This window comes from Bacillus rossius, chromosome 15, assembly GCF_032445375.1.
Source record: "Bacillus rossius redtenbacheri isolate Brsri chromosome 15, Brsri_v3, whole genome shotgun sequence".
Taxonomy (NCBI): Eukaryota; Metazoa; Arthropoda; class Insecta; order Phasmatodea; family Bacillidae; genus Bacillus; species Bacillus rossius.
Genome location: NC_086342.1, coordinates 29385069 through 29411682, shown reverse-complemented (window position 1 = coordinate 29411682; position 26614 = coordinate 29385069). Strand labels below are relative to the sequence as shown.

The 26614-nt window shown below is 39.5% G+C and overlaps 1 protein-coding gene across 2 annotated transcripts in view; it reads right to left on the bottom strand.

The window, feature by feature from the left end:
* The window catches only part of LOC134539578 (ciliary microtubule associated protein 1A-like), a 48718-nt gene extending 26263 nt beyond the window's left edge, over nt 1–22455 (bottom strand). Inside the window, exons 1-2 of one of the 2 annotated variants that reach the window (XM_063381730.1) lie at nt 22171–22455; nt 2700–2822 (exon numbers count right to left, since the gene is read on the bottom strand). In XM_063381730.1, the coding sequence (XP_063237800.1) occupies nt 2700–2808 (109 nt within the window). In that variant the 5' untranslated portion in view covers nt 2809–2822; nt 22171–22455. The remainder of the gene's footprint in view (nt 1–2699; nt 2823–22170) is intronic. The other variant, XM_063381729.1, reaches the window with a different exon arrangement.
* Between the last annotated feature and the right edge of the window lie 4159 nt (nt 22456–26614).

Below are 26614 nucleotides of genomic sequence, written 5' to 3'. Positions count from 1 at the left end.
GCTGCGGGCTCTGGAGTTCCCAGCCCGACGCCTGTGACGTGGCCGAGTAGGGCGAGGAGGGGAGGCCATCTTCAGCGAGATTTCATTTAAAAAAAAAAAAATTGGTTGTCTGCAAAGTCGGTTTACGGACGATAGTTTAACGTGACAACGTCGTAACAAAACGTTAATGAAATGATTGCATTCTTTTATGTATAAAAATGAATATTTTTATTGAATTATCACTATTTTGTATGCATACAAAGGAGTGAAATGAAATCTACATTTTAACTGATAAATTTACTTTTATTTGCACTCATTAATTCAAATAGGTTTATTACTTTAACGAAGAGATTATTTTTAACTATAACTTTTATACGTGTTTGCTATTTAACTTCTTCCAATCTGTGTTATTCTGTTAAGGATAGGACGGTGATAGGAAAAGTAGGAAACGAATGGGAGTGTTTCAAGTTTAATGTGCCTCGAAAAAGTCAAATCGATGGTTGTTCCAGTCGAGTGGAAGAGAGATAGATGCGGCGCAAGAGTACAATGAGCATAACGGGATGGCGTAACGGGACAATGTGCGTTACGGGATACTTTTTCGTGCGTGCAGCCGGCGTTCATCGATTTATTAGACGTTGCCACGTCAAAGAAATAACCCAATACTACACTAAAATTTAATTCTCACCACTGAGCACGTAGTTGATGATCTGCAACACCGAGGCGAATAAAGAACGCTAGCAACCAAGCATGCAATTGTAATAAATATATACTAACCTGAAATTCTTTTCTTGCTCCGCTCAGACCTAATGTGCGGAGACCGGAAAAATTAGCGGATTCATTCCGTGATATTGAAAAATTCAAATAATTATACTTTTTTTGCTGCCTCTGCTATTGTTTCACTGCTAACCTGGAGGAATTTTGACCAGTTAGAGACCATCAAAATTAGAAGGTTTGAGCTACCCAAATGAGACGCTTCACAAAGTCAAGCGGACAACGAACAGGTGCCGTTTCCACCCGAGTACAGAGGAGATCGTGGAGTCTATCCTGGAGGTCATTGAACCCGCGGATTTTTCCAATCCCTACTAATATTATGTGCGAAAGTGTATTTGTCTGTTTGTCCTTCTCTCACGCAGCAACGGAGCAACAGATCGACATGATTTTTTTGCATATAGATGTTTTATGGGTAGAAGAGTGACATAGAATACATATAATTATGAATTTCCATCCCTAAGGAAGTGAAAAAGAGATAAATTCAGTTTTTTAATAGAAAATCATAGAAGGTAAGTCAAAAACACACAAACAGTGAGTTTGTGTCATTTCTCTATGTCGTCACACGGTCATATAGAAAGGTCTGGCCACTTCCTAACCTTCTCCTTGGCAAAACCCATCCGCTTAGTGAAGCTTGAGGCTGCTAGCGGACTAAAGGTGATAATTACAGTTTAGCTTAGAACTTCGTCAATAGATGGCGTTTTCTTGAATTTGTAACGAGCTATCATTTGGTGCGTCCATCACGTCTTGCCTAGGGGTTACCTGGCTTCCCAAAAAAAAAAAATGAAGCTGGATATTGGCGTCCCGGTTTTGCTGTGTGCATAGCCTTGATGCACCGAGATTGTGCCAATCAATGGGACTTTAAAATAAAAATTTCCCGTTTTTTAAGTGCTATAGCCTAGACTTGAAACTCGGTATTGATGTCCCTAGTATAATGACGTGTTTAGACCGGGTGACGTCGGGATCTTCAGCTAGTAAGTCAATAAACCAGCAAATTTGTCCAGTCTCTTGCTCTACCTATCACATGCTGACTGTGCTTCAACGGACCGGATGCGGCTCTAGACTTTCCGGGGCCCTGTAATTACTTTTATAAAGGCCCTCCCCCAGGAATTTTGGAAAAAAAATAAACTCTTTCAAACCAAATTTTAAGTAAACTTGAAATTTAAAGGTTTGACATGGTTTTGCTAATTCATTTTAAAAAAATTTATTAATCTTTCCTGATCAAGTTTACTCGAACAGTTTTATAAATGCTTACGATCAAATTCCTCTGGAATCGCGTAAGTACAAGTGGGAATAAAATATTTGAAAGAATTTCCAACACAAAATCATGAATTGAAATTGTTATTATTGACCAGTACTTTAATTTACACTCTAGTAAACTTTTCAATTTTCATTTTTCCTTGAAGACCTGCGTGACATTTAACGTGTTTAAGACCGGAACAGGAAACGAAAATCATGCCCGATAAAATTACGTATAATAGATTTTCTTTAAAAAAAATTCATAACAGACACTGCAGTCTGCTAAAATCTAAGAAATACAAAATAAGGTGTGGACTATATTAGTATAAAAGCGTCTAGCACTCATTAGGTTACACTAAAACACCGCATCGCCCATATGTACGGTTGAAGATGTAATACTGTCACAGCAGCACTGCTTAAGAGTTTGCAACACTTCATAAAACTTATAAAAAAAGATTATGAAGCGACAGAGAAATAAAAATTACCACAGGAGAAAAAAAAAACTAAAATACTCTGTATAGACAAGATAAATTAGGATTTTTTTTAAAATTATATTTGTTGTGGGAAACATTTTTAATGGAGATAAGGCATTACTGGATAGTATTTTACTAACAAAAAACTAGATAAGGTTATTAAAGGCAAAGTATCCAACATTCTCGACAGTCCTCGGAAGGGGTTCACGGCCTCCGCGCGAGGGAGGCAGGGATACCAACCTAGGAGACTGGGCAGCGTGACGCAGGCCGGGCCGGGGCTGGAATACTCGGCGGCGATTGGTCCGCGTCTCTTGGTGGGCGTCCACGGCTGCTGCGTGATTCCTCCCATGATGCCAGCGGGGCCTGCGGACAGCGAGCACAACCTCAGCACGAACTGCGACCACCAGAAACACTGCACGAACTGCGACCACCACCAGAAACACAGCACGAACTGCGACCACCAGAAACACAGCACAAACATAAAAATAATGTCCCAGTTTTAAATTTTAATAGTATCAACAGTAAACGTTGTTTCAATGTCACAATTTAAGAGTAATTCAAAACGATTTAGATAAGCGCATACGCAAATACTGCTTTTTTTATTTCTCGCTGGCAGCGAGTACAGGGCACCAGGACGGAGTCCCTCCCATTGGAATCTTCTCTTTGTATGAGAGTGGTTGAACGTCCAAGTCCCTGACCATTGGATTGGTCGTAATGATCGAGACGACAGAGCTCTATTTCGCTGGCCTCCTCGTTCACCTCACATAACGACATGCGATTATATTTTTCTTTTTGGGGCTTGATCAAACATTGTGTCTATGTTCCGCCGCTACCTAATGATCTGCCAGAGATGAGATACAGAATTTCTTACATTACTCCGGACGTGTTAACCTAAGTGTGAGAAGATTTTGACTTTAGGTTGGATGTGTACCTTATAACTATAGGTGCACATATTGAACATTTGTAAAAAAAAAACTAGGTTAGTTTACCATCAATTTTATTTATGACTTGTAAATAGTCCAGATTGAAATTTTATAATATGCCATTAAAACAGGGAAATTATATTATAGCCGTCCTGTACTTAAGGTGGCCACTTGGCTGTGTCGCCGAACAGAGGGAAGAGCTCAGGGTGTTGACGCGCCATTTAAAAACCAATCAACTTTTATTAAAACTGTGTTTACGAAAAGCATTTATGAGCCATCACACTTGTCCACACAAGTTTCGCTTCATGGTTTCGAATATATGGCCCGTTCTCTACAATTGCACGTAAACGCAGACGAGTTGTTTCATGTCCAAGAATATCTTATGTTCTATAATTATTATTATTTGTTGGAGTTATTTTTTACATATGTAAATTCTGCCCGATTTCAGGTTCTCTGTTCATTCTGGGATGAACATATATATCCACCTTGATGTTTAGATAATAAATATTTGATAAGGATTTTTTTAGTTGATAAAATCTTTTTGAAACTTTACCTATGGTTAAACAGAATGAACCATTGCGACCACACAAGTCTTATTCCTTAAAAAAAATTATTTCGAGAAAAATTGTCATATAAATGAGGGTTTTTTTTCAAAGAAGTGATTTGACAAATTGTAACTGTCCTACAATGAACAGCTGATTACGTGCTGTTATTGGATGAAAACGCATAAAAAACATTAAAATAAAAATAATATTATATTTAGTATCTTTGAAATGCAATATCATTGGTTGTCATTTGTTACGTTTCCGTGTGTTGTGGAGGCAGCAGACGCAACATTGATATGTTCCGGGTGATCCGTTCCCGTATCGTTGTAGAACGGGCCTAAGGCTGGGTCCACAATTAAAAAAATTAAGCGAGTGCATAGCAAGCCATGCACACGACATGTGCACACGACCTGTGCGAACTGCGAAATCGGTTCACAATTGAATTCTTACTGTTAATTTCAGCCAATGAAATTTCGTGAACTATACGACATCTGTTAGCAGTGTTAGTAAATAAACATATTAACTTTCAAAATAACGATAATACAATATTATCTCGACATTTTCTTACCACACTATGGTTAATAAATATAAACATATTTCTAGTCCCGCCAAAAAAGTACCCTGCTCTTCTCTCATTGGCTGTTGAGCCATGCGTACGCGACCGAAATAAAATATATTCATTTCACTCCTATGCGCACGACCTCGCTCCCATGCACACGACCAACTTTCTGGTATTGTGAATCGTTAGGTTAGAAAACATGGCGTTCATATCCTATGCACACGACCTACTGTTCTGTTATTTTTTCAATTGTGAATCCAGCTTAAAGTGTGAAAGAAAGAGCGTTGGGAAGGGGGGGAAAGGGGGGGGGGGGGGGGTACACGAGTCTCAGAGAAACGGGAACTCTTCTCGAAGCGCCTCGTTTCTTCATTTCGCAACAGTTTTCCTTGTTCCGGACTTCCCTCCCCTACCCAGGGGAAAAAAAAAGACCGAGCGGGAAGAAGTGGGGGGAGGTTCGGTGGAAGAGGGGAGGGGAGCCCCTGTTTCTTGCCGTACCTGTCGCGACTCGAGGGGTCTACAATCGATACGCGCGCCGGCCGGAGAACAGTGGCGCTCCATTCCAGGACAGACCTCGAGCGAGAACTTGGCCAGAACTTCCCAGAAGGTCATCGATCCGCGAGCCCGCCTCCTAACACCCGGAGCTTCAGGAAGAAAAGTGATCAAGGATTGCGAAGTGGCGTCTGTTCGCGAAATTCACTGGACACGCTGAGGTCGGAAGAGTATTTCCGTTTCCGGAACTGTATTTTTTCAAAATGGAAATGGCTATTAACGCGTAGTTTTAAGGACCATATTTAGGCATGAAACGCCCGGTACAGGTTCTTGAAAAAAACTCTTAAAGGAATTGAATTGCATCTTTATCTTGATGTTGCCGCTAAAATCCCACAGTTGCCCCGTGCACGACGAGAAGACTGCGCGCCAGTTCAGGAGGAGACGCCGCGCTAGAAGCACCAGAGAATTTGGGCTGACACCACCTTCGGGTGCCTTCGGTGCCACTCGGTAATGATCGGTATCTTTGTTGAGTTGAGTCTGTTTATGAGATCTGCGCACGTGGCCGTACTTATCTAGAGTAAAAAGATTAGTTCAGGTAAAGTTTGATAATTTATTACTTTATTTAATATCTTTAATGTGTCTATATTAATGGGATTAACCTTTGTTTGTTTAAAACAAAACCAGTCACGCGATACACCTGTTCACTAGGTCAACACTGAAGGAACTGAGTGATCGGAATCATGAAACGGCGTCTGTAGTGTGCGACCCCCACGAGCGGAACCTTCGGAAACTTCCGCAGGGCTGCGCGGCGCGCTGTAGTGGGCGATGAGCTTATACACCTCCCGGCCCTGCGCCAGAGTTGCTTCCATTAAACTACAGAAACCTTTAGCTGTGCCCACGTTCCATTGAAACCCTTCTGTAATGCCGCCCCAAGGTTATGGCCCACCCCTCGTGACGGAATTTTTTAAGTGAAAACATCTTTACGACTGGTAGGGTTATTAAAGATGATCACTCATCCAGAGCGTAACGAAAAATGCAACGATCAGGAGTAGTGCGCTCGATGGCGTTAGAGAAGTGGAGCGGGAATAACGAATAAAGAAAGTGAGTCAGACAACTGTAAAACTCTGCGGGTCGGCATTTTTTTTTTTACTGTTGCAAACATACAATACAAACCTCCTCTGTGTATTTATTGTTAAGTTCTAGCGCTGAAATCAATTATTGAAATTTTCATTTTATCATTCAAGTTGATTATTGAAGTGTGAAGTTTCAATTCTAACGCAAACGTCATTTTTTTTTCTTCGCTACTGCCAGTTTTTCATTAATGTGTGTATATGGATGCTTATAATGGTACATCAGAAATTAAGATGTGTGCATAACCAAATTGTGAAAACAAAAAAAAACATCCTGTAAAATTCGTATTATTTTTGGAGCCAGGTAGAATTAATTACCTATTTCATATCAAGGAGTCAATACAGAATGTTCATCGATTGGCGCCACATTTACTTTCTCTACTAGTCGCAAATTACTCGGTAAAATTATTTAGGGCTTAGGTGACGCGATAAAGTGGAAGCAATTTTTTCATTAAAACTTAAATATACCTAGATGTAACGTCTATAAATTCAGTAGCATAATAGTAGGTGACTTGCTATCCTGAAGATGGACTTTGCAATGTCAACCGGAACGTCAGTGAACCCTTCATCTTCGACGCATCTAGAGCCTATAAACCAAGCAACCATAATCGTGTCTTCTTGATGTGTATACGGCATTTGGTGGGAGTTAAATTCGTGAATGCAGCTGAAGTCGCAAAGGAACGAAAATGTGTAACCACCACGGTGCTGAGATGGCGCGAACCAAATTTCCCAAATACAAAGGAAATATTTGTAGTATTAAATGTTTAATTACTTTTTAAAAATGGGCAGTGTCTTACAAAATTAATTGAAGAAAATCATGTCCAAAGCTGGGGTTTAGTATTTCTTTTTCAAGTCTTTTGCGCTTTTATCGGAGTTGTTTCATTACATAGTTTGAAGTTTCGGTCTGCTGATAAAATTAGTCTATAGTCGGCGTAGCTGCTCCGGCAGCGAATTCTAGTGGCGGGTGCGGAAACTAGCGAGTTATTCGGGTCCCGAATTGTAGTTTGAATTGTACGTTAGATATCGTTTCCGAGTTTAGTATTATACGTGTATTTGCAACATGATAACACATGAATGTTAGGTGTTATCATCACTGTCGAGTACCGAAAGAATCGGTCAATTTTTTTTAACTGCATGTTTACTCGAAAACTTGCAAAAAAAATTTTTCGCTACTTCACGTTCATTTTTTATTCCGCGACGTGATGTCACGCGAAGATTTCCGGCGATAACGGAGCACCGGCCGCTGAGGTCAGCCGGAAGTTGCAACAATGGCCGCTGGATGCGTCGAGGGCTTCCTACTTCCGGGGCAGGCTCGTTCCGTTCAGGTCCGCCGCAGCTCTGTCCGTCCTCCGAGAGCGGCGTCGCTGCATCCAGCACCGGCCGACACGGTCAAACACTATTGCAATCCTAAACTGACTTGCTTCCGTGATTTTATAAAGGAGTTACCGTCACTCACAGGGAATATTCCTTAAACCATCCACAGCAGATGTTTCATGTAAATTTGCGTCCTAATCCCAATAAGTACACAATATTGACCCATCAAAAGGGAAACATTGTTATAAAAAATTTGACCGTAATATTAGCAGTTGGACATGACAGTCTCGTGTAACAAGATCACTAAATGCGTATGCACACGTATAACAAGATCACTGTATACGTATTCACACGTATAACAAGTTCACTAAATGCGTATGCACACGTATAATAAGTTCACTAAATGTGTATGCACACGTTTAACAAGAGCACTAAATGCGTATGCACACGTATAACAATATCGCTGAATGCGTATGCACACGTATAACAAGATCACTAAATACGTATGCACACGTAGCTCACTGTAGCGATATGCGTGATACGTGTCTGCGCAGTCCTTTGGTGAACTATGTCCTCCATCCAATACCTGCACGTAATGAGCTGCTCATTTTGGGGCAGTTACAATTTGTCAAACCACTGCGTTGAAAAAAAAATACCTACATTTATATCACGAATTTGCTCCGAATAATGTTATAAGGAATAATACTTGTGAGTAGCAGTATATCTTCGTGGTTCATTCTGTTTAACCATAGGCAAGGTTTCAAAATTATTTTATTAATTAATTAAATCCTTATCAAATTTTATTTTAAAAACATCAAGGTGAATACATATATTTTCATCCCAGAATGAATAGAGAACCTGAAATCCTTTGGTAAACAGTTTTGTATTAAAGATTTGGTTTTCTCAAAACACTGAAAACCCGGGCAAAGAAAATATTTTATTTCAGAAAATATTTTCAGAAATGGTAAATAATATGTCCATTATATTACAACTACATTAAATATCTACAAAATACCAATAAGTATGGAGTTGTTTGTAGGGGTTTTTGATGAAGCTGTTTTTTATCCTAACCACTGCTGAAACTATCTTCCCTAATTTATTTTTACATTTTTAATACTTAAAATCCATTTTTTTATGTTCAACTTCTTGACTCTCGGTATACGGCATTTGTTAAGATTAATTTCATGAATGGAACGGAAATGTGTAACCACGGTGCTGCTATCTGTGGCGGATGGCTTGAACCAAAGTTAACAAAAATAAAAGGGAAACTGTATAGTACTAACTGTTTAGTGAATTTTAAGAACATGGGCAGTATTTTAATAAAACTCCTTGTCCAAATCAGGTCCAAAACCGGGGTTTTGAATGATGCAGGTATCTTACAATTCTAGGAGCAGTTTCTTTAAATAGTTTAAAATGTCGGTCTGCAAATAGTTGATGTAGCTGCTCCGGCAACGAATTCTATTGGCGGGTGCTTCCAGAAATGTAGTTTGGAACACATTTGTGAATATCTTTACCACGCTTGGAATTATTTTAAAGAATCTTTCTTTAAATTTTCATGTATGAGGCACAAGTATTGTATTACAAGTGTATTTGCAACATGTGAACACACGAATTTGCTCGCTACCGAAGTTGCTCACTACACATCAGTAGCGAGTACTGAAAGACTAGCTCATGTTACTCTGACGCAAAACCTGTTTGTTTGTGTGTGAAATTAATTTCATGGCTCATAAATCTTAAATTGTACGGCAAAAACAAGCTTGAACGTGTGTTTTCCGTAATTACCGCACTTCCATAGTATTCAAGAGCAAATTTTGTGGTTCGTAATGCGTAAGAAATTATGGGGTATGGGCTGATATCTGCAGTAACAAAAACCACGTGTTTTCATTACACATTTGCCGCAGAGCATCGCGAGGTGTTTTTTTTTTTTTTTGTTTCTTCTTTTTCTTCCCATTCGAGTGTCTCCGAGACAGCAGGCACCGCAGCGCAAGATTTATACACACGCCCGTCCGGCAATAAATGGGCAATCGCTAATGGAGCCGAGCTGTTAAGCGGGAAACGTTCCGTTGTTCTTGTTGGTTAACCGCCGCGAGGGGTAATTGCCTGCTGCCAGCGAGCTTCGAGGTCACGCGACCGAGACACGGCGCCTCGCTGGTAGGCAACCACCAGCACGAGGCTGTGCGGCGGGCAAGTATGTCAGCGCGCGGCAGGCGCTGGTCGAACTGCGATTACACACTTGTGATAATAATTATTATGGTTATTATTTGTAAATGGAACAGAAATATTCGTGTGAAATAAAATATTTTTATAAATTTCTACATCTACATGGAAACCCCTGTATTACTACAAAATAGTGTTCGGATTCTTACCCGGGCATGTATGCTTTTGTGGTGTCCCAGCCCCTCCAACAGTGATGTTAATTGTAAAACCGTTCTCTGAATAGTTTTCCAGTTTTAACTGCACTCATAATAAGCATGATGCAACAAAAAACAGTCGAATTGTTGGTTCAAACAAATTAAGCTCGAGTTTAAACATTTCACATATAAAATTATGCGTCAATTTTTGCTAAGAAATAGCTTTATCTAAACAAAGGTGTATTTCATATATGCAAAAATAACCACATACACATAATTATGCAAACGATGTTGGCAGCACTATATCATGATTTAACTTAGCGTGAGTGGAGAAATGAATGTGATTATGACAACGTGCTTTTAAATAATTTGTGCATTTATGTTAGGTGGATTTCAAAGAAATGCTACCTACCTATTGTAACCGTGTGACTTTCAAATTTTAAATAGTTTTTCGTTTCATGTTCCATAGACCCCAAAACCATCGTCAACTCAAAAGTTTATATACTTATATCACAGTGTTGTGGATACGATAACAGTCGCAATTTTTCTCAAATCACTTCCAAACTGATACAAAAAAAATCTAGTAATGGAAATCTCATTCGAGTTCGTTAATGGACAATATCCAACCAATATGGCAGAAATGGGGAATGTTTTTTTTTGAAAAACATAAAAATCGCTGTAACACCCATAATATGGAAACTATCGCATCCGTTTGAACGCATTATAACTTGGAGTAATGCCAAAATATTTTATCTGAATACGTTTTTGATACGACCAACCATAACTGCAAGGGACTGATAAAACAAGGGTTGGAGGACAAACAATCATAACTCCCTTTGTACGCACAGCATCGAAGTCGTACAAATTATGTATTAATCTTATAATTTTTAAATAAAACCTTTGGCTGAAATAATTTTCGACGAATCGAACTATTTCCGTTAAAACAGGGGTTGAAATTTAAAAATTATAATAACTTTCTTAGTATCAAATTCATCGGAATTTATTATAATAACCATCTTAATGTTACCTTAAACCTTTGTCCAAACAAAACTCTTTATGACCACGTATTAGTGCAAGGAATGAAAAATTGTGTTCGACGATAAAAATAATAATAGCATAACTACCTCAGTAGGCATAATACGAAATTTGTTAAAACATTCAATGCTGGATGCATTAAGTTTAAAACATTCCTGATATTTTCGCTTCATGAAATATGAGAAAAATTTTAATCAATATATTTTTTTTAATATTGGCGAATATATAGGAGGTTATGTAGGCTACATTAAGTTCTTAAAATGTTCCAGTAGTTTAAAAAGTAGTTTCCAAAAATTTTCCAGAAGACTAGGTACTTCGGAATCTACCTACGTCTGTAGGCTGTGCCGAAAGAGAATATTTTTTATGTGCAAATGTATAGAAAAAAAAGTATTTCATGCGTCGTTAGTACCATGTTAGCTGTCGGGTGGAAAAACTCGTTTTATTTCGCGGCGAACCACGAGACAACAGGAAAACATAGCCGCTTTATTTATAGATCACTAAACTTCTATAAGTTCTCGCCCAAGACGCAGGTAAATAAAATGCCTTGCGGGGAGAAATTCCTTCTGTCTTCGAACAAGTGCCACCACTAAAAAGAATTTCCTCTTAACGCGTTTAAATTCTTCTCGTCCGAGATGTAGAAATAGTTGTTTTTTTTTTAATTTGATTATTAGACATGCCAAATTCGCTTTGTGTTCCGATGCCAGGATAGAATCCACAAACGCGTACAAAATCAAGACAATGTCCGTGTTAGTTGATTTGTGCAGAGTTTAAACTTCTCTCTTGTTTGCAATTCTTGATCGTTGCAATTTTCGTTGCCCTCTGTGCGTGACAAAGTCTCCTCGGTTTAAACGTACCGGCTGTAAAGAAACTCCAGGATAAAAACAAGCGAATACAAAACTGCTCCTTCCGAGAGGTCTCTTTAAGAAAAACATTTATTAATAAGCAGCGTAGTTAAGTTCCCGTGCTTCGTTTGCAAACTGTATTTTAGAGGAGTGGATAAAGCTAAAAACCGTGTTTACAGGATAACCTTTAGGCATGAAACAACTGGTAGAGATTCTTGAAAGCAGTCAGAGACGAGAATGACACCTTTATCTTCATTCTTCCACCATATATAACGTTGTTGTTACCGCTCAAATCTCGTAGTCGCCTTATGCACGACGAGAAGACTGCGCGCCAGTCCAGAGGCGACACCGCGCTAGAAGAACCCACTAGAACGGCGCGCTTATCATCCCGCCTGACCGACACAGATACACCCACAATGCACTTAAACGGTTTGGCCACCCCTGGCGGCTGGACGTGTCTCCGGCGCGTGTCCGAGCACGTATCACGTCTCAAGAGGTAGTCTCCGGTAGTCTCGGGAGGCGCCGAACTCGCAGTTTGCCGCGGAATGCGAGATGTATCACGTGCTGTTCGCCTCGCCTCTCCTCTCCTCTCCTCTCCTCTCTCTCTCTCTCTCTCTCTCTCTCTGTCCAGCCTGGGGTAAAAGGCATTCCTGGTCGGTCATGTCCTCTCCCGGTCCGACGAGAAGATGCACGACGTGCAAAAAAAAAAACAACCTTCTGGCCACCACAAAACTTGTTACGTGACTTCATCGGAGGAGTTTGGTACACTGCAAATTTTTTTTGTAAACGGAACAGAAATATTCAAGTAAAATTACATATATTTGTACATTTATATGAAGACAACTTTCAGCACTACATAATAGTGTTCGCTTTAATACTGGGTTCGGATTCTTACCCGGACATCCATGCTTTGTGTTGTCCCAGTACCTACAATAGTTACAGTTATTTGTGAACCGTTCCCTGAATAGCTTTAGAGTATTAACTGCGCTCATTTATAAGCATGATACAACAAAATAAAATCCAATTATTATCTTTTACATGATTACAAACAATTTATTAGACACGCATGAAACATCAATTAAAGTATAAATTTAAATCTAGCCATGTTTTGCACAAACTGTAAAAAAAGTTGTACTTTTTACACGGAAAATCCTTGGAAACTCAGTTGCAAACGATATCACTTGTAAAACTGCAAAACAGAGCTTTGTTTAAATTGTAAATGTTAAAAATCTCTGCCTCGCAATTTTGCAAGTTATTTCGTTGGTAACTTAGTATTTAAAAAATTTACAGTGTACGTATAAAACAGTTTGAAGTGTCTTTAGTAGTTCGTAATGCTTTTTTAGTGTACTGTAACTAAAACAGTATAAATTTAAAAACCTTAAAAAAATATATACCGGGCTTAGTATATGCAAGTTTCCCATATATTATAAATATATAGGTAGGATAAGGGTTTACACACGCGCAGTTATGAACGGTTTCGGTGTATTTACAGGTCACTTTGAGCAACAGGCAAGTTTCCTGATATTTTTTTTCCGGGTGAATGTACTAGGAGAGCAGATATTGGACACATGCGTTAACCAATATTAATCAAATAAAATTAACTTCATGCAGAAATAGTGCAGGAAAAGTTTACGACATAGCAACTGTCAGATTAAATTACAAAGAATGGTGCAAAATATTACAAAATCGAGGCATATGGCGAAATGATCTGATCAGAGTCGCAAGGAAGGACGACCAGAAGAAAGAACTGCTTCTGGCTACCCCTGACAGGTGCGGTTCACCGGTAGAATAAGCTAGACTGTGGAAGAGGTAGGAAGCTAAGATGGCGGACGAGAGACAGGAAGCCAAGATGGCGGACGAGAGGCAGGAAGCCAAGATGGCGGACGAGAGGCAGGAAGCCAAGATGGCGGACGAGAGGCAGGAAGCCAAGATGGCGGACGAGATGCAGGAAGCCAAGATGGCGGACGGGAGGCAGGAAGCCAAGATAGCGGACGGGAGGCAGGAAGCCAAGATGGCGGACGAGAGGCAGGAAGCCAAGATGGCGGACGGGAGGCAGGAAGCCAAGATGGCGGACGGGAGGCAGGAAGCCAAGATTGCGGACGAGAGGCAGGAAGCCAAGATGGCGGACGAGATGCAGGAAGCCAAGATGGCGGACGAGATGCAGGAAGCCAAGATGGCGGACGGGAGGCAGGAAGCCAAGATGGCGGACGAGACAGGAAGCCAAGATGGCGGACGAGAGGCAGGAAGCCAAGATGGTGGACGAGAGACAGGAAGCCAAGATGGCGGACGAGAGGCAGGAAGCCAAGATGGCGGACGAGATGCAGGAAGCCAAGATGGCGGACGAGATGCAGGAAGCCAAGATGGCGGACGGGAGGCAGGAAGCCAAGATAGCGGACGGGAGGCAGGAAGCCAAGATGGCGGACGAGACAGGAAGCCAAGATGGCGGACGAGATGCAGGAAGCCAAGATGGCGGACGGGAGGCAGGAAGCCAAGATGGCGGACGAGATGCAGGAAGCCAAGACGGCGGACGGGAGGCAGGAAGCCAAGATGGCGGACGGGAGGCAGGAAGCCAAGATGGCGGACGAGACAGGAAGCCAAGATGGTAGACGAGAGGCAGGAATCCAAGATGGCGGACGAGAGGCAGGAAGCCAAGATGGCGGACGAGACAGGAAGCCAAGATGGCGGACGAGAGGCAGGAAGCCAAGATGGCGGAAGAGAGACAGGAAGCCAAGATGGCGGACGAGAGGCAGGAAGCCAAGATGGCGGACGAGATGCAGGAAGCCAAGATGGCGGACGAGATGCAGGAAGCCAAGATGGCGGACGGGAGGCAGGAAGCCAAGATAGCGGACGGGAGGCAGGAAGCCAAGATGGCGGACGAGACAGGAAGCCAAGATGGCGGACGAGATGCAGGAAGCCAAGATGGCGGACGGGAGGCAGGAAGCCAAGATGGCGGACGAGATGCAGGAAGCCAAGACGGCGGACGGGAGGCAGGAAGCCAAGATGGCGGACGGGAGGCAGGAAGCCAAGATGGCGGACGAGACAGGAAGCCAAGATGGTGGACGAGAGGCAGGAAGCCAAGATGGCGGACGAGAGGCAGGAAGCCAAGATGGCGGACGTCGCCCGGCCTAGCAAGTACGGGACTACAGTGACCAGCCGCGGCAGCCGCGGTCTAGTACGACATGTTCACGTCAAAACTTTGCGGCCGTGTCCCGACACCCGAATTCGTTTTAACAAAAAATATTACGTAATTAAAAATAGAGCATTACCAAAAATATATTTATATATAATGTCTTCTGAGTGCTTTATTAGTGGATACCCGCAAAATTTACGTTATTATTTGTGCACAGGCTAGAATGTATTTTTACGTTCTAATTGAATGATTTTTGCAATGGGAAAGCCTATTGTGTTCGTCTGTGCAGTTATCGTTCTGTTATTCAGAATATTTGTTTAGTCACATCGCTGGGTTCGCCTGTACGTCACTGTGTTGTCCAGATTATCTGTTTTGTATCCTCGTTGGGTTTGTCTGTTTCTCGCTGTGTTGTTCACGATTGTTGATTGTTTTTATATTATGTTCTTGTTTCGACTGTATCGTAGTTGTCAGCGCACTGTTACTGTGCTGTGATATATTTACGGACTTATTCCTTCCACTTTCTCTGTGCTGTTTGTGTATCTAACGTTTGACATCTGCTGGTTTTTCGGCTGATTTTCTGTGTGTTTTTTCTAGTTCATTCTTACTGTTTCTCTATAACATACAGTAAAAACAATGGCGTTTGTCCATTAAAATCTTTTAAATAATAGAATGTATTATAGATGCCCAGAAGGACAATAAATTAATAAAAAATATCAAAATTTTATATGAAACAACCAGAAGCTAAATGAACAAAAGGCATTGACTTATTTGAGTAACGATGCGTGTAGACCGATTCTTGAATTCTGCGCACGGTACCAACACTGACTTACGCTTTGCCATCAGAACCGTCCAAATCAGAAATAATCATCTAATATTTCAAAATAGGTTTGCTGACATATTTTAGAACTTATTAATTGACTCATTTTATTTTTTTCTTGCATAGGATAGTTGTTATTCGAGTTTAATTTATTTGGTATTTCAAGTTAAATGTGCTTTAATGTGTTAAAATGTGTGTGAATGTGTACGATATGGATAAAATGTAAGAAAAGATGAAAGCCCTGAATTTGCCAAAAAAAAAAAGTAAAATGAAATATATATTTTATAAATATACACAAACTGTCACGTGTGTTTGTTTTGCAAACGGTGGTCCAAATTATACTGTTACGATAATTATTTACAAAGTATATATATATATATATCTACGTGCACTTATTTATGAAACAAATACCCATAGTAACGCAGACGTACACGGTGCTACGAAATGTTGATTACCTGGGGAGGCCACCAGCTGCGTCAGCCGATTTTGGAAAATAAGACGTTCAATGGTGGGCCCATTAAAAATTTGGCTAATGCGCAGCTCGCGCGCGCCGTCTACCTCATCACGAGTCTATGGTTTCGCCGGCTCTTGAGCGGTCACGCCTCCCGTCCCTTCTTGGAATCGCACTGCACGGCGGGAGCTCCAACTGCCAAGTCACGTATTCCTGATACCGGTCGTGTGCGTACAGACCAGTCACGAGTCGCACTGTTATTTCAAACCACGCCGTAATGCATACCAATACATCGGGCCAAGCGCTTTCCGCGGAACGATTTACATACCAGCTGGGGTTTTTGACGTGCAACATCTTAGCTCTCGGTATACAGCAATTGATAGGAGTAATTTCGTGAATATAACGGAAATGTGTAACCACGGTGCTGCCATCTGTGGCGAATGGCGCGAACCAAATTTCACAAAGCCAAAGGGAAACTTCATAGTGTTAACTGTTTACTGAATTTGAACAAGATGAGCAGTTTTTTTAATAAAATTCCTTGTCGGAAATCAGGTCCAAAACCAGGATTTTTTTTTTAAAGTCATTTTGCTTTTATCGGAGCCTTTTCATTGTATGGTTTAAAACATATGTCCGCTGATCGGATAATTCAACAGTCCACGTAGCTACTCCGGCAGCGAATTCTAGTAGCGGGTGCGGAAACTAGGTGTGATTCTCGTCGAGACATGTGATTAAAAACACAATTTGCGTAATAAATATATATGACTCTCTGCATTATTTTGAAGAAGTCTACGTTTAATTTCGTGTCCGAGTCTTTATTGTAAGTACTCGTTACCGAGGTCAGATGTTACATATCTGTGGCGAGTACCGAAAGATTCACTCACATTTTGTGTCTGTGTGTGTCTGTGTGTGTCTATGTGTGTCTTGTCTGTGTGTGTCTATGTGTGTCTTGTTTGTGTGTGTCTCTCTGTCTGTGTTTGTGTGTGTGTCTCTCTGTCTGTGTCTGTGTGTCTTGTCTATGTGTGTCTTGTCTATGTGTGTCTTGTCTCTGTGTGTCTTGTCTCTGTGTGTCTTGTCTCTGTGTGTCTTGTCTCTGTGTGTCTTGTCTCTGTGTGTCTTGTCTCTGTGTGTCTTGTCTCTGTGTGTCTTGTATCTGTGTGTCTTGTCTCTGTGTGTCTTGTCTCTGTGTGTCTTGTCTCTGTGTGTCTTGTCTCTGTGTGTCTTGTCTCTGTGTGTCTTGTCTCTGTGTGTCTGTGTTTTTCTGCGTCTGTCTGTGTGACTGTGTGCTGTGCTGTGAGAAATGACCTCCGCAACGGCACCAGCAAGATGCTGGCCTTCGGTGTTGGCGACCTAGGCTCCAGCCTCGTACAACCCACGCAGCTCTGTCAGGCACATTTTGATGCAAATTATGCCAAACTGTCGTTAGCCTTCGGCTAACGGGCGGGGTGGCATTCGAAAGAAACAGGACGTGACGTTGCCTATGGCCTTATGAATACAAATTTAGACCATGCGTTTGATATTGCTTAAGTTACGTGAAACAGGAATTATACATTAGCCACTGGTATACTCTGCTGAGAGATTTTTAAAATAATAATTTAATTAGTATGGAATGTCATGATATCAAATGCAGAAATAGCTGAATATTAAAGTTATGATAAGTACATGAAAATTCAATATTTTAAAAAAAATCAATATACTCTGTAAGATTCGAATACTCAAAATTAAGACCAGAAAAAAATAATAACAAAATAATGTTGTTTTAATAAAGATGACAAGAATTAGTTAAAGCTTAAAGTGGTATGAAACAAATTAGCCAAATAAAATTACTAACTCTCACTAAATACCTCTTACATTATATATATTATGTTGCATTGTAGGTTACTAATCCTTTTTCGTATTTTATCCAAAGTTTATTCATTTCTACAATGTATTTTTTTAACGGAACAAAATATCCGTGTGAAATCACAGTTATTTGAAAATTTTTACGTCTAGATAAGAAAAAAACACTATCACTACGAAATAATGTTCGCAGTAACACTGGGTTCGGATTCTTACCCGGGAATTTATGCTTTGTGTTGTCCCAGTACCTCCAACAGTTTAAATTTTTTTTTTTTTAAAAAAAAACCTTTACCCGAATAGCTTTCCAGAATTAACTGCGCATATAAATAAGAAAAATAAAAATATAAAGTACAATTATATAATATTCAGTTATCTTGTCCATGATTTTTTAAAAATTTATATGCTTGAAAGAAAAATCAATTAAAATATTAAATTATGCGCCAATTTTCGTAATATAAGTACTCAATATTATCTCGTAAAAATAAACACAGCCACGTGTTAAACAAAGTTACAATATATTTATGGTAGCAGGTATTACAAACTACTTATGGCAACTGGTTTCCAAAGGAATTTTTTGTAAAAGTGGAGAAAAAATTATTTCTGTGGGTGATTTATTTTTCGTCGTGTGATAGCGTTATCGGCACGAATGGATGGTCTCGCATCCGACAATCGTGACATTATAATGATTATTATAATCGTAATCCTATTATGATCGTTCATTACAATGAAGTCCACGATGTCAGCACGACACGGAATATCTTCAATGACCTTGGAATTGCCGCACCGAATAATGCGATGGTAGGTGGACCACCTCGGAGACCTTGGCCACGCAGAGGATATGGCCTTGAAGAGGATGTGACGCAGAACCGAACACCATTGCGTTGCTGTACACAAGTTTGAAGCCTTAAGTCCCTGTCACACTGTCAAATATTTATCTCCAATATATTTAACAATAGAGTTGGATTGGGTAGTACTTGACAGAAAATGGCTTCCATTTTTTTTCTATCGAATATCTTAGTGCAGATAACCTCAGAAATGTTTTAGATCATGTCACACTATCAAAGGTTTTTTTTTTATCTGAGCTATTTCACACTTTTCGATTTTAGTCTAATTTTTTTTAAATTAAAAGTGCTGGATGATATTTTTGAACTTATTATATTTAAGAATTTTTAAATATGTATAAATTTAAATCCCAATAATATTCATTACGTAAAAAAATATTTTTTTTTAAGTTATAGAAACATAACTTTATTTTTACACATACAATTATTTCGCAGACGACATTCACATGTACACTATTTTAGTAATATAACTTCTTTTATAACCTCATATAACCCATGTGCTTTTTTTCCTAGGCACGATGTGAATCAAGCGTATTTTAGAACCAGTCCTAATATGCAAAATATTTGAAGGAAACTCAAGTCATCCAAATTGTAAAAAAAAAAAATGGCTGTGCTTTGTGAAATTTTGGCAACGTCATGGCCCTCCAAACACAAACATATTTCAAGGTGTTGGACGTAAATATTGGACCGTGTGAAAGGGCCATTAGCAATCAATAGTCACCGAGGAGACACCAGTAAATTGTTATCACAGACTCGCTGTTTAATAGAAGAACGGTTTCACATAACTCTTGTGGTTTTTTTTATATGCCCTTGTAATATATTTCTTGTTTTCAATGTTCCATTGTTTAATAAACCATCTTTGCTTTCGAGGTTAAAGATACCTGCTGCAAAGTATGACGAAACGTCGCGTCGCTGCGATCGACCACTTCCACGCGACTCAACCTCGAAAGCCAAAATACTCTAGCATATAAAGCATGAGTCCGAGTTCAACCGAAAAAATTCGGCTGGTAGTCCGTCACGAAAAAATAAGTTGCAAACATCTTCGTATACGCAGGGACGTAACTACAGTGGGGCAGACGGGGCTTGTGCCCCGGGCGCCTCATTGGGGGGCTGGGGAGGGGGCTAAACTGTCAAGAGTAATTTTTTTCTGTAGATATATACTTGTTCAGTTTATAAACAAGATCCAAAAACAGGACTCATATATTGTAAAACTGGTATTTATAGCACACTATTAAACTTGCGATGTATTAAAAATGAAATGGTTGCAAATAAATCAATTCATTTACTATCTATGTTGAATAAAAAATATTTGGAATAGTTAAATCAACATGTGGTGGTGATATGAAATGTCGGAAAATGTTTTGGTTTCGTTTTTTTATAATAAAAAAAAGGGGGGCAAGATGAGATCTTGCCCCGGGTGGAAACTAGTGTAGTTACGTCTCTGCGTATACGACTATGGTTTAAAGTTCTTCCCACGGCTGGTAAACGTCTTTGAAGCTGGGGCTGATCAACATTTTTACTGTAAATAATAAAGAAAGCATTTAAGGTAGGACACTGAACATCTTAATTATTTTTAATTGAATGAAGTTCTAAAACCACCGTGAATTTTTGTCACTGCAGAAAAATCATTCTATTGAAATAATTGGGAGCAACAACTTTATTTTTACACGTTTTTTTTTTTTTTGTGGCTTGTTCAGTTTATAAACAAGATCCAAAAACAGGACTACCACACCAACCTCAACATATTCATGAAAGTTTATTCGTAAACACTCGGATAACTTAAGAATTTTTTTTTCCATATAATCGGTTGTTCTGAAGCTTTGATCTGATGTAGGTTCTAAATGTCAAAGCCGATTATTTATCTAATTTCCCTGACGTGTCTCGTTTACTACTTGATTCTCTAAAAGATATCGCCATTGACGAATAGATAAATAAAAATAGACACGAATAAAATTATTCTGAAGCTCTGTACGCCGTTTGGGGTTCTAGGAACACGTTCATGGTAGTAGAAACCAAATGTCGGTACCCACGCATAACACATTATTAGTGTTAATATCGAGATACTGCAGGTATCATGTAATTTTTTCTGCTCACACACATAAATGTTAACAAGCAATAGTTTTTAGATAATTTTAATCTATGGTTAGAGGCGAGATTATAATTGGTAAATAGCTATAATAAAAACTATCGAAATGGATTTAATGCACCACAAAACACTGAACTCAAAGGCAAGACACGAAATGCAACAAATTTCACCTGAATTACCTCATTTTTCAATTAAAGTGTTAAACGTTATTAAAAGAGGTTAGGTTAAATTTAAATAATAACGTAGATTTTAAAAAATAATTATTTTTGAGTGTATAAATTTGTAATTTCCATATTAGAAAAAAATATAAAATTTAAAAAAATATTCGATAAATATTGTAAGTTCACTAAATAAAAACCGTTAATACCAGATATCATACAGATGTTTATATAGGCATACAGAGAAACAGGGATCTTAAACTTCCATTTAGATTTATTATTTATCTTAATAGTAGTTTATTAATAATGAACTATAGAGTGCCGAAAGGTATAATATAGATTTCAAACTATCTCATCACCAGAGAATGTCATTGTAACCACGTGAAAACATCAAAAGTCAAATTTTATGTATCGCAGGTTTAGTAGCTACAAAAATATCTTTCTTGGTTTCGATACATAAATTTTATATTTTCATGTGTACCTAACTAGCTAGTGACCGGTATGCGTTGCTATGTCTCTTTCAATTTTTTGTAATAAGTAGGTACTCATATACAAAGAATCTCTATCTATACTCTATCTCTGTCTATCTCTATATATTAAATCTATCTACAATATCTATATCTCATCCATATATCTACATATCACTATGTATGTGTCTATATTATCTATACCTCAATACTTCTCCCTATCTATATCTCTACATCTCTATATATACCTCGCTCTATCTCCCTCTCTATATATATCCATACTTTTCTATATCTCTATACCTCTCTACATCTCTATCTCTATTTCTATATCTTCCTATGTATACCTTTATATTTAAAAAAAGAAAACGAACACACAATCATTCATTTATTAATATTTTTACCTATCTATATTTTTACCTGATACAGATGTGACATAGGTACATAAAAACACGCGAGTATTCAAATCCATCGTGTCAAAATTTCAAAACAATCCGTGAAGAACTTTCTGAGATTTAAGATTTCGAACGAACGACAAATTACATTTCTATTTGTATAGATGACAATTACAATGTTTGTGTACGACATTTACAAAACAAAACAAAAATCAGGAAATATTAAAATTTCCACAGCTAAATTGATTGAATTCTGGTTTTAGCAGTGATCTGCAGTGCTGTGGTTACGTATGGTTCCGTTGAAGGTCGCAACGCTGTTACGGAACCGCTCCGTCGCCACTCACCTGTTGCGCGGACGAACGTGCGGCTGGAGAGAGACTGACGTCGCGCGGGCGTCGCACACGACACTGGCCGGAGCGCCTCGGAGACTCGACTGAAGAGGGGAGCGCGCGCGCGCCAAGGAGGAAGGGAAGGGAGCGGAGCGCGCGGCCACGGAGGTAGGGAGTAGAGCGACCGCACAGCGACACTGTTGGCGTCTGCGCGCGCAACCCGGCTGGCGACCTCTCAAATAGCCCCCTGGCGGTCCACGCGGCGCTCGGCTGCAGCGGCCGCCACTACCGTAACCAGTCATCCGGGCAGGTCCTCCCCTACTTCCCCTTACCAACCCCCCCCCCCCCCCCGTACAGCGGTGCTACGTCACGACCCTGGCCCTCCGGGTGCAGTGGGCGCAGGAAGTTTCAAAGCGCGGACATTGGAATATCACAAGTAGCTTGGCTTCTGGGCTGTAGCCGTGTCCTTGGCGAATAATTCACCGACGTTTCGGTCGACATTGCAGTCGCCATCATCAGTTACCTACTAGTAGGCTACTGCTCCCTGATGATGGCGACTGCAATTTCGACCGAAACGTCGGTGAATTTTTCGCCAAGGACACGTCTACAGTAGGTAACTGCTCCCTGATGATGGCGACTGCAATTTAGACCGAAACGTCGGTGAATTATTCGCCAAGGACACGGCTACAGTAGGTAACTGCTCCCTGATGATGGCGACTGCAATGTCGACCGAAACGTCGGTGAATTATTCGCCAAGGACGCGGCTACGACCCAGAAGCCAAGCTACTTCAATGGCCGTGAAAGCCTGCGAATATTATTAATAGAATATCACAATATAATTTTTTCGAACGTATCGCATCGCTTTCCAAACGTTGCACAGATAACTTCAATGATTGTTTAAAATATTTGGACCCATTTCTAAAGTCAAAAATCTTAATGAAAGACATTTTAAGCTCTTAGTTTTTATGTAGTTAAGTAACTTTTTCACTATTAAAGTCATTGTGGAATGCTCAGTTTAAAGTAAGTTTTTACCATTTTTAAGCTTTTTAAGGATTAGTATCAAAAATTATAGTTGCTATATATTTAATATATTTTCCTTATATTCATTTCAATAAAAATCTTTCCATTATTAACAAAATGATGGTGACAGCTAGGGTATAGTATTTCAATTATCAGATTTTAAATTTAAAACTGTATCTCAACTTGGAATAGGTTATGCATTAAATTAAGTTTATCTTTATGGTTATTGAATATTAAATGTTAGTGAAATATTACAAACGTAGCGATCACAGAAACTACAAAGACAACGCTGTAAACCAGGGGAAAATAATATCAACCTAGGTACACTGTAATTTTTTTTTGTAAATGAGACAGAAATATTCATGCAAAATTACAGATATCTTTAAATTTGTACATTTACATGAAAAGAACTGTATCACTATAAAAATAGTGTTAGCAGTAATATAGGGTTTGGATTCTTACCCGGGTATTTATATGATTTGTGTTGTCCCAGTACCTCAGAAAGTTTAAGTTATTTGTAAATCGTTTCCTTAGTAGCATTCCAGTATTTAAAAAAGCCTAATAAAACAAAATAAAGTCCAATTTATTCAATATTAGTTATATTTCAATGGTTTAAAAAAATTCTGGAATTAAACATGAATTTAAATATAAAATCATGCGCCAGTTAACGTAAGAAATACTCAGTCTCATTTCGAGAAATAAAAGTGGTTGATGCATTCAAAAATAACCATAGTCATATGTTGTACTAAGTTACAGTATCTTACTTACTGTTTCTTGGCAACTGTTTTCCGAAAGGAATCTCTTGTGAAAGCGCAGAAAATATGTTTCTGCGTAGCGGAGGCCGTGGATGAAGGCGGAAAGGGCAGGTCCTTCGACGGACTGCAGGAAGGATACTTGTTATCTTTGAAAGATTTGTGCAATGGGAGTGCATGACTTGATGTATGCTTTTGGACATACGCCATTGCTAAGCACATGCATGTCTGTAGAAGAAAACTACAAAAAAAACACAAAAGACAAAAACACAAATCAAGCAAAAAAAATTGCTGTTGTCAACAGGATATAAACACCACATAATATTTCACAACAGGAATATGGTCAACAAACAAAGAAAAACAAAGAAAAATGGACTAACAGAACGAAAAAAACACCCCAAATGATGACAGCACAAAAATATTGAACCCAAAGAAATTTAGCACAACAGTTGAAACGAGACAAAAAACACGACAAAACGAAAAGACGAAAAAACACTAAAGTTTTCCACAAACAGAAGAGAACGAAAAAATCTCCACAAATGATGACAACACAAAAATATTGAACCCCAAAAAAATTCAGCACAACAGTTGAAACGAGACAAACACACGACGAAACGAAAAGACGAAACAAACACAATAGTTTGCTTAATTTGTGTTTTGTTTTAGTTTTCTTCTACATACATACATGTGTTTAGCAATGGCGTATGTCCAAAAGCCTACATCAAGTCAGGAAGGATACTTGTTCGACGGCCGCCAAGGGGATGACAGGCCCGGGATGACCACGTGATGAGCCGCTAGGGCGTAAGTGTTCTCTGCATCGGCGGGCCTCGTCTGGAAGCCTCGTGGAGGTGACGACGGGCCAGGCAGTACCGTCCTGACAACACACGGCGAATGAAAAATAAAAAACATGTTGTAACAGAGAACTGATTTTTATTTTGTATAAGTAGAGACCCGGAAATTTCGCGGATTCTTCTGGCTTCAGAGTAGAATGTAAGGTAATAGGTGTGCTCAACCCATGTTCGCTTTCCCATTGGTTGATTTCTTAGCGAGGGCATGTTTATCCTTGTTAATCGGCACTACCCGATTCGCCTACTTGTCTCCTAGCTGGGCGTCGTTGGCTCACGGTCATAGAGGGGTGTGTTCAAATAACTGCGGTCCAATCATGAACACAGTGCGAGAGTGTGAAGGTTTTCATTCTAACTTGCGACTAAATGAATGCGCGAAATTTCCTGTCTCTAATCATAAGTAGGAGCATGCAAAAGATTCTGAAACTAGCTGAAAGTTAAAACGCTGTAGCATCACCTGTGTCTCGTGATTGGGTAAGTTTCATTCAGGTACATGTCGAGTGTTACAACACCAGTCACAATGATTCAGTGCGGAAGCAAACGCGTCCTGAGTGGCTCGGTCAAATAAGGCAGCGACACTCGCAGACGGCCGCCAATTACAAGGTTGGTACTGGTATACCTCGTTGCAGTCTCATGAGCGTTCAGATATTTTCGCGAAAAAGGCCTGCCCCTAGTCATAAGTTTGCTTTCCCATTGGTTGATACTTAAGCGAGAACATTTTTATCCTTGTTAATTGGCACTACGTACCTGATTCGCTTACTTAGCTTACTTAGCTGGGCATCTTTGGCTCACGGTCGTAGAGGGGCGTGTCCAAATAACCGCGGTCCAATCATGAATACAGTGCGAGAATGTGAAGGTTTGCGAAAAATTTCCGTATCTCTAGTCACCAGAGCCTTCTAATTAAATTAAACGTTTTAATTTGTGACTGGTCTAGTGCTAGACCCCGAGTAGCCGCCTTGGTGTCTGTGTAGCCGTAGTGCCAAAATAAACTTTAAAGCATTCTATTATTCTCCCATAACCGTGAGAAGGGAACATTTTTAATTCTAATTATTGGAAAACTTGCTACAAGCAAGAGGTACCGCCACATCTGCATGATTTCATTGTAACCGGGTGAAGGGTTTTTTTTTTTTTCGTTCAGCTAATGGTCTGCTCCATGGAGTTTTTTTTAAGACACATTGGCTCATGTGTAGTTTTTGCATTGTGGATACAGGTTGAAATGTATGTGTTTTATATATGTAAGCGACATTGTTTGACAGAGAATCTAATTCATAAATACTAACCGATATCAGACGTGGTAAAGCATCATTTCATCAATGTTTTGGGCGTGAAAAGTTAAAAATAGGGTTAAAAAAAGTGACCAAGTACGTCACAGCATGCCGTATCTTTACAACTCCTAACTCTATGGCTACAAGGTTAAACGCAGACCTCTTTTGCAGTTTTATAAATATTCATTTGGAAAGTTTTAAGGTAGGTACATCAGATTGTGAATGCCAATTATTGTGACTACACCAAAGAAACATTTTTGAAAGTATGCATTCTGCGTAGTCTGAGCATTTTATTTCGCACGGAAAGAGATTGTGAATACGTTTAGTAGTTTCCTGTAAAAAAAAAGTGAAAGATATTAGTCTGAACACTCAACCATCATGGCTCACGTGAATATAAACTTCTCAAAAAATTGCAGAACTTGTTTGGAAAAGAACAAAAAAGAAATGTCGCGTCAAAATCATCCCTGGGCGTCAGTTTACAAACAGAGGAATCAGGAACTGAATTGAATTGATCATCAATGACTTAAACACTCTCGGAATTAGTGACTGCTAAAGCCTCAAAATCGCAAGGTCTGAA